Source organism: Plectropomus leopardus, chromosome 16 (genome assembly GCF_008729295.1).
Source record: "Plectropomus leopardus isolate mb chromosome 16, YSFRI_Pleo_2.0, whole genome shotgun sequence".
NCBI classification, from domain to species: Eukaryota; Metazoa; Chordata; class Actinopteri; order Perciformes; family Serranidae; genus Plectropomus; species Plectropomus leopardus.
In genome coordinates this window covers 18,101,428-18,115,241 of record NC_056478.1, presented here as the reverse complement: position 1 = coordinate 18,115,241, position 13,814 = coordinate 18,101,428, and the positions used below count along the sequence as shown (strand labels likewise).

Sequence of the window (13,814 nt, the reverse complement as noted above, 5' to 3'; positions counted from 1 at the left end):
AATGTGAAATCTTATGTAAAATATTTTGCAAATATAAAACAGATCTGCAAATACACATACAAAATACACATATAAAAAAGAATATGTGAAAACACTCAAATAATTTACAAATTTACAAAAAGGAGTTGTTGGTATCTTCCTAACATTTACAACTTTCAAACAGATATTTGTGAATCCAGTGTCTATTTGTGAATAAAAAAAAAAACATTTGGGGTATTCAGTTCTTCACTTGTTGATTTGCGTTTTATACACAGAGTTTTAAGATAGACTTTCCGTTGGTCCCAACGAAAATCCACGTGTGTCATTCTGCTATTTTCGGGTAGCATGTGATCGCCTGCTGTATTCAAAGATATTGTTTTTTATTTGTGGATTTTGTTTGTATATTTGCAGATCCATTTTACAATTGTAAAGTCGTTTGTTTTTTTTTAATTTGTGGAAAGTGTTTTTTATTTACAGATTTCAAATTAACACAAGGATTGTCAATCTGTTCACACAAAAAATAGAGATAAATTTATCTCCATAACCGGTCACTTAAAACACATTTAAGACTGCTAGAAACACTAAACAGAGTGTGTCAGGTCCACAGGCAGCAGTCAAGATGGAGATTTTGACTGCTTGGAGTGCCACTTTTAAAGGTGATATTCTTTTAGTGAAACTGCAGCAGAAAAGCTCTCAATATAAGATAAACAACAGTCCACCAAACAGAAAAGGCACTCAGCAAAAATGAACATCAGCAATCGTGATTTCATAAAATCTATTTCACTTCACTATTACGTTCTCAAGCAGGTCTATTCTTTTGGCTGTTTTATATTCACTACATACTCCAAAGCTTAATCTCACCCGCTGTGATTAGATTGGAGCTCCACAAAAACACTGCAATCTTACAAAAGTATCCAGATAACCACTTTTCAGGTCTCTATCCAAATTCAATCTCAGTTCAAAAAGGTATTTCAAGATGAGATCTACTCTCAGGTAAGAAACTCATTCTTTCAACCTAAAGACTTTCTCTCCTATCTGAACTCCTGGGAGGAGGCAGGTGATGGCCCAGGGTCAATTGGAGATATCAGTTTCATTAGGGGGAAACTTTATTCAGCTTAGGCCTAATTTCTTTAGAGATGTGATAAATGAACGAGGGATATTAGATATTCTTCAAAGACCAAAGACAAATTAACACCATCTAATTTCCTTTCCCAGTTTTAACATTATCAAATTGGGACTTTATTAGATCTAAGTCATATTTAATCACTGTATGCTCTGCAAATGTTAGGCTTATTCGAACAGAGTTTACCACAACGAGGGTTTATTTTTCGATTTAAAATGTTCACTGCTCCGAATAATGAATTTAGATGGACAAATGTCACCGCACATTGTGGATATTACATCGTGGGATACATTCAGAATCTAGATAACACCGATTAAACGAAGAAGGTTTTTTCTTAAAGCATAACTCACATACTGTTTTTACACCAAAATTAGCGCGTGATCGCAGGTTTCTTTAAACAAACACGAGAAAACCTGCTCAAATAGGCAGAGTCGATACATCAAACTCTGTGTAGACTAAATTTTGAACAATGTCTGAGCACTTGGATGGAGACGGACAGTATTTTGAGTCAGGGTGTCATTGTTTTGCTCAAGAAATGCGCTTCTATTGGTGCGTTCACCTGGCTGTTATATTTTCTATTGCTGCCAATGGGAGCCTATTGTAACTGGAGCCGATGAATACCTGTGATTACTGCAGAGTCATTTTTTGACTTTTTTTGTTGGACTCAATTTTTGTTTATTTGTTTTGTGCAGAGGGAAAGGGGTGACAGAGATAGACCGATTATCAAAACTGATGCTGATTAGTTTTCTCACAGTCACCTTATCGATTAATTAATTGCTGGAGCTCTATATGCATATGAAACGTACGCATATATTCAATATATTAACGACAAGTTTGGACTGGATGAGGTTTTTTTTGTTTGTTTTTCTACTTATTAAGGCCACTCTCTATGGTAATTGCAAAAAAATCTTCATCAGTTCTTTGTAGTCCCCAAACTGTAAAACACATTTCTATAATCCCCAGAGGAATATGAATTTCCACCTTATAAATGGATTTGCTTTGGAAATTGGGAACTTTGTTGCCTTCAGCGAGCAGAGAAATGACAGTCGTGACTTGTTATGTAATTCCTTCAAAGGATTACACAGATTTCTGCCAAATGTACTCTTCGGTCAATTTACTAGTGTCCGTTACCAGAAGGGAGAAATTTCATCTCTGTGAATGGTTGCATATAATGCTGTGTGGATTTCATGTGCAGCATCAACAAACCTCAAATCATACCAAACGTGTTTTACAAGTGCACTACACTGAGAAAACTAACAAAGTTGATACCAGTTAATAAGTTTATACAGGCTGGAGCTAGGGCTCCATGACCAAAATCACAATGCAGTAGATTTCAATATGGTGGCTATGTGAAAAAGAGAAAAAAAAAAAACAACCAGGTTGTCAACACCTGGCCCCATGGGCTTTATGTGCATACAAGCCGCCCTACTCTCCACGTGACATTAGTGAATGAGAGAAGCTGAAGAACACAACTTATAAAATGCCATTCGCAGGCTTTGATGCTCAAAGTACTGCTGTGTGAAAATGGCCAAGGCCGGGTTTAAGTTATAAATGATAAATACATAAAAGCGGTGACTGTATTTAAAATGCATTGGACTTACTGGTACTATCACATAAATCTCAGTCTTACTTGTTTCATATAAGTTAACTGATTAAAATGCTTTGCATAAAGTTTAGTAGTATGTTTATTTAAAAACGATGTAATCCAAATGGATGGGAATTTTATATGTAATCGAGCGAGAGAAAGAGAGAGAGATGCGGGTGATGCACTGAGAGCAGAAAGTTGGCAATCAGAGCAGGAAGGCCGCGTGCTTCCTGACCACGGAGCTGAAGCTGAAGTAGAAAGGTTATCTACATGTTTACGAGGCGAGTGGTAGAGCCATAGTCAGTTTGCACTTTAGTGTTATCTAAAACACTACTGTGACTGACTGGAGATCAGTAACCGCGCCTGTTGTTCTGCTATGCTTTGTTGTTCTTTTTTCAATTTTAAGTCAGGTCATGACAGTTATACATGCATCAATTCATTTCATTTCTTCGTAACACGTACGTCTGACATACAAAAATAGCGCAGTGCATGCATTGACTGTATCCAATGTTGTTTTGGTCATATTTTAGGATGAATTGTTGCTTGTTTTTAGTAAATAATACAGAGGGAACATCTTTTTAAAGGATAAAATACTAAATCGCAATTGCAATATCAGTTTACAAAAAATGTCAATTAGACATTGTTCAGCCCTTACAAGAGTTAACTGTCAGTATACTTGCTGAAAGGCTTGCTCATGACAGAGAGGAGAATGTGTGTGCAGCAGCAGATTCAGGGATGTAGAGTTATATGTGCAGAAACTGAGAAATAATTCAAATTTGAGGGTTTTTTTTTTACATTTTATAGTGAAAAGTCTGGACTCTTAATTGATCCATTTTTGTACACTATGGACAAGGACACATTCAGAAACTGCTGAAAAGGGTTTTATAAATGGTGAATAGTTTGTGCAGACACTGACATACTGAGCTGAAGATGGACATTATCAGAAATGTCTGACAGTGACTAGATTTTTATACTTTGGGTAGATATTTGCTGCAGAGGATTTAAAGTACTTTAATAAAAACAAACAAAGGAAATAATATGAACAGTACACAGTGCTGTACGCATTTCTTTTGTATGTTTGAATTTACAGTGTCATAAATATATAATTTATATATATATATATATATATATGTTAAAAGGAAAATTATTTTGCTTCCAACCCCTAAAAATGCTCACAGTTAATGACAAATGTAAATAAATTTACAGTTGACACTAGTGCCCCATTACTCGTCGTGCAGGTCTGCAGAAGACTCTCTTCATGTGTGAGGCTGTCTTTACTCTTTACTTTGATTTATTTTTATTTATGTATGGTAAAAGTTCCATAATTTTCTTCAGGTACTATAAGTATCAAGACTAAGCGAGACTCGAAATTGCGCCAACCGCTGACAAGCTGAAAAGTTTCTTTAAATATCCCAACAGCTTAAAAAACCTAACAGGTGGAAAAAAGGATTGATGTGGTTGAGGATGAGGGACAAGCAAGTAATGCTAATAACGTTTTTAGCCATCGGCAGCTAATGCTACAGGGCAAGCTAATGGCAGCAAGAGGGAGTAAAAATCATTACTGTGCCCTGTGTGGTGTTGACATAAAAAGTGACTGCACGGTCAGTGTCTCTGTTCATCTTTTCTCTTCACGCCCTCATAAATGTATAATCTGTGATCTTGTTCAGTAAATTAATTATTAAAGAAATAAAAATGAATGAAAATTAAATACTATTAACTTGGGCTGGGGGAAAAGACAATAAAGATAATTATCTCAATCTGATTTTCTTCCAGTAGTACCATAAATGTTCAATAAATCCTTCATATAATTAAACCACCCATACGCCCATTGAGGGGGTTGGTAAGACACCTCAAATGCCAGTTACCACCCAACATTACCCAGAAGAAGAAGAAAGAGAAGAAGAAGACTGTGCGACCGGCCATCTTTTGCCACCCTAACATGAGTACCCTAACATTATAATATTACAACTACACTCAATACAAGCATGAAGAATGCTTCAGTGTGATTGTTAGGGTAATGTTACAAATTGAACGTGATTGAATTTGCTAAAAAACAGTAGCTACAGTAACGTTAGCTGTGTAGTCAACTCATCTAATACTAATGGAAAGTTAGCAAGTTTACATGACTGACTAACTGGCTATTTCATATAATGATATGACCAAAGTATAATTCGGATAAAACTTTCATGCATTTCCTCATCCGTGAACATCTGTGCACATCGAATGTATGCCAACAAATCCACAAATGAAAGTTCAGTCAATCTCCTCAAAATAGTCATTGCAACCTAGGGACAAAACTAAACATGCAAAATGCAATTATCTGTAGAACAGGCGCAACCACGTTGTCAAGTGCCATGAAATTCAGAATTATTTAATCAGCCTAGTCTATTCAACCTACACAACAGGGAATTTCCAAAATGTATTATCTGGTTTTCCCAATGTACAATTTCTGTTATACAAAAAGAGGTCTTTGTAAGATAATTGGACAACTGGAGGAAGCAAAAAAGAATAAATGGCCCCAACTGGTAGGAAATGTCGGCATGAATGTGTAAGTGTCTGAGATGAAAAACAGCAGCCGAGTAACAGACAAAAGCCATCATACAATCCAGTCTGTGACTGAAATATCCCTAAAGGAATTTCTGGTCGATATGCCATGAAGTGGAGGGTTGTGCTGCTATGAATTAATGAGCCAGATTCCAGTTTCCCTCTTTTAATGCTCCATACAACAGAGATATGACTGTATGGGGAGCAGATGGCTGCTGTACAACACAATAGAGCAGTCAGAAACCAGACGCAGTTCCAGTGACTTAATTCCTGGAGTATCTTCATCAACATGCCCCTCAAAGGGTGGGCGGCGATCCTTCATAGAGGTTCTCAGAGGAGCAGACAGCTCAGGGTTAGACCAGAGGTAACCCAACTATTCACACTGAGGGTTTTACACAAAGTACAGAAACACCAGGATATCACTGTTGGCAGAGACATGCGACCACAACACAAGAAATGTCGAAAACTTCACCCCCTCCGCTGACGCTTTGATCATTTGCGAACATGCAGTGCCAAGATTTACGACTGATCTTGGCCAAAACATCAAATTAATCGCGCTCTGACCTCCCACAGACCTGATATTAGGGCACAAGTGCAGGCCTTTGAGGAAGGCTTAACAGCTATTCAGAGGATAAAAGCCCTGCTGTCCTGAGCCTGTGAACAGCGGAGCATTATAACCTGATCTACCCTCATCATTTATTCATTATATGACAACTTCAGGGAAAACCAAAAAATATGATCTAAATCAAAATAGTCTGAAGAATGTAACTTCATTAACATCAAAAATGTATTTTCCACTTACTCTAGGTATAAAAGAAAAATTACAGCAATGCTGGGTGCTAGGCAACATCAAACTAAGTCTCTGAAATGTTCTCGTACTCATCAGCTCACACAGTGATGACTTTAATAAGCAGTGCATTATATTGCTTTATGCCACTGCCATCTTTTCACATGAACCTGTCTGTGCCTTACCGTGTCCTTACACAGACAGAGACAAAGACGCAGGAAGAAGCAATCATTGGCAATCAGGGACAATCAGAGAGAAGGCTTGAGGCACGTGTTTAACCAATCAATTACATCCACTACAGCAAATAACACCAAGACAGTTTCTGGGCTACCACAGGTATCATCCAAAGAGCAGTGATCTTTTTGGGGCCAAGAACAAAGCATTTAGACACTGGTTCCACCACAGGTAACAATTGTTTGTAAAAGGGTTCCCTCTCTGTTCACTGTAGGGGGTTTTCCATCAGTTGCCTGGTTTGGCATAACTCGGTCTATTAAAACAGAGCTACCCGCTTTAACTGATGACGGCTTATTTAGAATGATCACACTTATGAGCAGCGGGCTAAAATCCCTTAATGTTTTTGTGAGTGTGTGTGTGTGTGTGTTTTTTTCCATCACACAGCAGGCAGGTAAAAGCAGTGTACCTGTTGAAGGTGAGCTGTTTGCAGAGGTGCAGTAAGCTTCCTCTGACTGAGGCTGTTTCTTTTACTTTTCTCCCTGCTGTATAAGTACTCTTGCTTTTATTGAAGAAGAGTCGCTAACAGACTGCCACTAATTCAGTGATGAACACTTGTCATTTCCTTTAGATATTTCATATCGCATCCAGTGAAAAACCAAAGGTGATCGAGCATTTTCAGTTGTTCGCCCTAAATTTAGGAATAGTTTGCTGGATGCACAGATAAAAAACAGGAAGCAAAACGAACTGGTGACCATGTGACTAGGGACATGTATTCAGCGACTTTTTCTGTACCAATACCATTTGCAAGTTGCTTATAACAATAATTTTGAAAATAATATTTAAAAAATCTATTTTATTTTGTATGCCTAGAATGTTTTTTCCTTTTTTGGACATAGTATTCAAATGGGTGTCAACTGCTGTTGTTTTTTACTCTAGTATTTTATTAAAGTTTAAAATTCAGGTATTGTGGCAACTCTAACAAGAACCATATAACAACAGCTCAGATGTCAACTCTTACATCCCCAGAAGGCATCTGAAAGGACATTCAGGGAAAGACTACCCTAATTCACAATACATATCAGGAAATGGTGAAAATGGGCTTTTCACAAGACACCAATACATAGATGTCTTTCAATCCCTCTCGCTGCTAAATTGGGACCAATTTGCCTTGCAAGACCCTGAAAAGAGCTGTTGCCCTGGAAAACAACTCCAAGGGAGGTAACTGGGACATTACTGGCACACAAATTTCATTCATAGATGCAATACATAAGTGTAAATGTGGGTCATCTCGATTTGTATATCTTTGTGTTATGACTGGGTGAAATCTGTGAAAGAAGTGGGGAGAAAAACGTATTGAAAAGTGAAAAAATGGCTTTGTTCACGTTACCTTTCTGGATGCATGAATGTCAAAGAAGGGTTTATTTCGGACACTGAAGGGCTCCTTGGTTTTGTCGATCTGTCCAGTCTTCATCTTTTCCAACCGAGGAGAAATTATTTCCTTTTCTATGCATACCAGCCGAATATTGAAATCACATTGGCCAACAGGCTGTCCCTGAAACACACACAAAAAAAAACCTATTAATACAATCCAAAAAAAAAAAATCTTTACTTCAAAGGATCAGAATCAGAGTGATTTTTATTTTGGTATATTCAGGTGCAATGGAATTTTGGATGGTTTCCTCAATGTACTTAAAACTAGAATAATGCCTTGCAGTTGTATGCAGTCGCCAACTAGTCAAATTGCAGTTTACATCCATGTCTTTCCAAACTCGTTTAAAACATTCAGTGAAGATTTTGAAGGCATTTTAAGGTATTAAGTGTATTTTTTGGCAAAACGTGGATGCTTCACACACATCTCCCCCCCCCAGCAGCACAAATGATCTATACAGTCAGCAGTCTCAAAGTGGACACCAAAGGTTAGTGTCACAGATTCAGCATCTGACTAAATGTCTCCCCTTCTGTTCCTGAGATATGGTGTTGAGTAATGGCCAGAAAACATTATGAAGTCATAGTGAATTTGAGCTCTGACTTCTCAAATATAAAATGTCAGCACTTCATCATGTATCCTAATAGACATTTGTGTGAAAATTTGGTCGTAATAAGTGTATGAATTTTTTAGTTTTATCCAAACATATGTTTTGTGAGGCCACACTAATCTTGTACCGCCACATTCTTATCAATTTATTCTTGAGTCCATTTGGACATTTATGCCAAATTTGAAGAAACTCCCTCAAGGCACTCCTGAGATATCGCATTCATGAGAATGAGACGGGCAACCCAGAAACATAATGCCTCTGGCAACATCTGTCACCGGTGCAGTGGGATAGTACACTCAAAAATAAAAACAGTACCAGCAGTAGTGGCAGCAGCAAAAGCATAAGTGCATGGTTCCAACAAATTTTCATGGACAAAGTTTGATTTTTCAGGGACCCATATTAACTTGCCGCTTGCCTGGCATTTTTAAACAATTCAGATTCAAACTATAATTTCAGCTAGCTGGCATACATGAGTGGAGAGGGAAAGCAGGGAGAAAATGGAGAAAAAACATCGGTTGTTTAAATGAAACATCACAAATTAATACATACTCTAGCTACGTTACGTCTTCAGCTACAAGAAAAAATAAATTTGCTGTTATGTTACATTTTCATGGAAGGTTATCCATGAAAGTTTACTGTAAAAGCGTCATTACACAAAACCAATGTCTCTCCATGCATTTATTATATATAGATACACCATATGTGAGCAGCATGCAGGTGCATACAGTAAGACAACAAAACCTTGACATCAGTTGAGCTCATGGGAATGTCAACAACAAAAGGACACAGTACAGTGGAATCGTTTTTTCTTTGTCACTATGACAACAGCTTCCTCCCATCATTGGCAAGCCACACAGAGTTGTTCTCCACAGATAAGCACAGCGACCTGAGCTGTCTCTGCCTCTCAGACAGACGGGGCCACCAAGCCAGAGCAAAGGTGCCTCCAAACCCATCTGGCGGAGCGCTGTGATTGTGGTGGAAAAAAAATACAAGTTCCTGCTCCTGGTTATTAATAAAGAAGCTTGGGTGGAAAATTAGAACAGCCAAGTAACGAATTAAACAAGCATGACTTTAAAGTGTTAAATAGAGAAGCAGAGGAGTTGTGAAAAAAAACCCACCATGGATACAGCACAGTCACTTGACGGTTACCACCACATATCTTCATTGCTCAATTGACAAATTGTTTAAAAACAATGACTCACTTTTATCAGCACACAAGAAAAAAAACACTGACATTATATATTTCTAGCAGGTAATCGGAGAGAAAAAAGGAGCTCAACCAAGCTGCCATTTCCTTTTATTGTTTTTGCCACAAAACAAACATACATAAGAGTAGTTTATCTTGACCTGATTAAGCATTAAGATTTTGTTTGCTTATTTTTTTTCATCAGCAAATAATTTACAATTTCATCACATCAGAAGACACATCTCTCCATAAAATTTCTCCTAATGTTATATTATTCTATAATAGTGTCTCTCTCGTCTTTTACCTGCTGTATGTGTGCTTTTACATGTAAATCACTGTAAGATATGGCTACTAGGGATGGGCATTTTAAATGTTTTCCATATTAGAGTACTTGAATTCAATGAATACACTGTACTCGAGTACTTGCAAGAAAAAAAATCAAATCTAACATAAGAATAATGTCCAAATTGAACAGACAGCAAAGATTAGCTGTAATACACAAGTTTAACACTACATAGTTTGCACTGCACATTAATTTATTTTTTTTGCTGAAATACTTCCAAACACCACTCTGAACTTTTGTTCATTATAATGTCCGCTGTATGGATCTGTGCAGATATTCATGGGTAGCAGTTACATCACTGCAACCCAAATTATTTGTAATGTATATTTATATTATTTCTTTAACAAAGCAAAAAAAAAGAGGATGAAAAAAAGTAATTAGTCTATATGTTAACAAATACTAAACACCAAATCAAGTGGTCCAGTACTCATGTCCATCCCTAATGGCCTCAACTAGAGATTACTTACTTATATTAATTATCCATTAATTGCAAAATTGCTTTCTTGATATAGCCTTTCGTCTATAAACTGCCTTTAAATAGTGAAAAAAGCCTGTCATAATTTCTATCAGACCAAGGTGATATCTTCAGATGTCTTGTTCTGCACAACCAACAGAACAAAACCCAAAGATATTTACTTTACTGTCATGGAAGACAGACAAAAGCACCAAATCCTCACATACAAGACGCTGGAACCAGCAAATGTATTGGATAATTGATTTAATTATGAAAATAGTGGCAGATAAATTTCCCTTTGATGAAATAATCAATAATCGACTAAGTGATGAAGCTCTACTTTAAACTCTTCCTCAAAGTTGGATTTTCTTGAAAATTTAGCTTTCTGCATTAAGCGGCTTCCCAATCGATATTATGTGCTGTTTTTACCCTTTCAAGAAAATCTTTCAGTAACATAAAAATAGAAAATATACAGTGACACATTACACCTTTATCATTCCTACACTTGTGGGTTATGGATCAATATTTCCTGATCTATATCGAGAGGCACTGAGCGGGAAGGTGTGACTTGGGGGCATTTGTATTCTGCTCTCTTACTGTCTGGTAAAAGCCACTTCTCTTCTCAAAAGCTCTATAGAAATTATTGGACCACAGGGGGGAGGAAAAAGATTTTTTTCCAAAGTGGATGAGGAGGTGGATGGCTAATGATTACTTAAGATTAGATACAATTAGTAGCCTGTTCTGTCCCGCGAGTCATGCACATGTTCAGCAAAACAGAAAGGAAGATCAGAGAATTCTCAGTATGCAGTCTTACGTAAGCAAGTACAATGTAAAGCCTTATGAACGATGAAACATATCTTCAGCCAATTACTCTCCAACACGGCTGTGCCTGCTCTGTGAAGTGATACTAGAATGTGTGAGAAAAAACAGCCATTCGATGGTGTGAATAGTGAGAATTTTGCTTCTCATACAAATATTTTACTCAGTTTTGAATTACACTCATGTCTTAAAAATACAAACAAAAATCTAGTTTGCTCTAATCACAAGCCTTTAAAAATATGAAACAGTTCAGGAATAAATTTAAATTACTCTAAGTTCATCGAGTTCATCGTTTTACTTGCTGCTTTTGTGTTGCTTAGTGCCTTGTGTTTTTCTGCTCTAAATACTTCACATTTTTGAAACAGTACCCTGAACACAACTCAGAGCAAAAAAGCGCCCAAAGTCACTGGCATTTTTTCCCTTTGTCCAATCAGATGAATTGATAGGCTGGCCTTCTATAAAGGAGACAACAGCAAGTGATGGTCGACACGGTTTGTGCTGAGCTAATGTTAGTTCACTTTCAATGCACTCTGAGCAAGTTACTAACTCTAAATTGAGTGTCTTGGAATTAAAAAACAAACAAAAAAAAACCAACTTCAAGATGTTCGCTTAGGCACTGAGACTTTGGATGGGCGATTATCTTCACCATTTTCTGGACCCAACAATTACTTTAATTAGTCAAGAAAACAATCAGCATGTTAATTGAAAAATGAAAATAATTTGTTGCAGCAGTCAAATTAATTATTAAATCACCTAAGGAAGTTGTTGATCCAGAACAAGTAAAAGTAGAATAGATATTGGACTTGTATTTGTCAGGTGGCCTGATCATCCATTCAGATGCCCATGCAGCCAACACATAAGCCATAACAACATGGCAATGAAGCGGTATGCCATACTGAACAACTCTCTAAAGACTATGTGACAACTGCAAATAAGGTTAAAGGCAAATTAAAACTTTTAGAAACTCTAATTTAGGCATCACTTTCAGTACTTATTTTTCTTTTTTAGTGTTTCTGCTAAAACCACACTCCATTCTCCTGGAGCAACAGCTGGTATGATGTCCCACACATTCTGCACCATCTGTCAGCTGTGTCATCGGGACAGTACAAGATGTAAGTGTGGATGATTCAAGGCATGTGCCGTCCACGCCTTTCCAGGAAAACACAGCTGATAAAAATCTTGTTAATCTGACATTTGTGGGAAGACAGATCGATCATATCAGTGAAATCTATATTTTTTTCTGCTATGGCTCTAGACGGTATCGTGTATCTATGGCTGCCATTTATCAGTCTGTGCGTCTCTACTTTGACTTACTGTAATCACTGTGGGGGTGAGATGGGATTATGTTTCAAAAGGAGCAAAAAGCAACATTTTTGACAAGCGACAGTGATGGATCAGGCCTGATATAGCTGATACCAGTTTATAAAGAAAAGCCTTTATCTGATCTGATGCTGATAGTGCAGACCCCATGAGGACACCCCTTCCTTTATAGCCTCCAAACACTAGACATGCATGGTAAAGGTTATTTTTTACAGCTGAAACAATTTGTCAACCAGAAAAGTGCTCCCAGTAGAGTTCAGACCTCTGCAAAGAGACTGTGTCACTGCCCAAGCTGATCGCGGCCACTTTAGACAATTCTTTCCAGAGCAAAACAATTAATAAGGAAAGTAACCTGCAAAACTATTAGTTGCAGTCCTAAAAACATCAGTCAGTTTAAAACACAAATACATATCCTACTTGTCTCCAATAATAAAAAAAAATACGAAACTGAGACTATAAACAGTATAGTTTCTGAGGATTCTTAAAATATTAAACATATTATGGAACGTGAATCTGCAAGAGTCAAAAATTGTACTGAAGTCAAACATACAATTCAGTGCGTTACATAACCCCACTTTATGGATAAACTGAACTAAGTGCATAAAGAATCTATATATATATATACACACTCATTAAATGTTAAACACCAGAGAGCTGCAGAATCAGAAATAAAGCTGTCTTCAGCATGAGGATGGAGAGCCTAATGATGCCCTCAAGAATACAGCCAAAAAAAAAATATGACAGTGCTGGGAATACTGTTAAAAGCTGCACAACTGTCTGGGATAATTCGGAATAAATGGCATTATAAGCAGGTGACAAAATCAGTGTTTGGGCCACTCGAGAGAAGCTTAATGTGCAGCTTCCCTTGGGATATTTATAACAAAACAGAAGCTTTTAGGCTGTTTTGGCCTAAAATTGTTTATTACCACATACTGTATCTGTCTGCATCACAAAGCCCAACCCAATGCACAAGCAGTATCTTGAGGCATTTTTAAATATGATTTATTTGGAGAAAACTTTGTTCCAGTTGGCATTTGTTATTGCTGATGTACTGGTTATGTTATTTTTGTGAGAGGACATCTCATTCAAACTATGATTTCCTTTCTTTATTTCTTGTACTGTTGAGCAGCCAGAGAAATTTGTCATTACAAACATTAGCCCTGAAAATGCCAAGCAGCAGCGAAGTGCGACCTTCATCGAGCTGCCAAGCAATGGCTTTAGAGAGCTTTGGTCATTGGATTTTGCAGCGATGTGCGGTAAAAGTGAACATTGGGGATAGTTTAACTTTTGGCAGCGGATTGCAGCCAGAAAATACCCGCAGCCAATCAGTAAACAGAGTCCTGTAACTCTTTGACATGCTGACCTGTGTCACAATGAATTCCTTTCCACCTGAAACACATGAACACAACTCAGAGCAGCAGCAAAATGTAATTATTGCAATGAGTCTCACTTTGCCATTGCTGG

General features: G+C 37.3%; 1 protein-coding gene across 1 annotated transcript in view; it reads right to left on the bottom strand.

The window, feature by feature from the left end:
* Positions 1–13,814, bottom strand: part of rngtt (RNA guanylyltransferase and 5'-phosphatase) — a 119,340-nt gene that overhangs the window by 57,917 nt on the left and 47,609 nt on the right. The window contains exon 11 of the mRNA XM_042503191.1: positions 7,580–7,744. Coding sequence (XP_042359125.1) covers positions 7,580–7,744 — 165 coding nt within the window. The remainder of the gene's footprint in view (positions 1–7,579; positions 7,745–13,814) is intronic.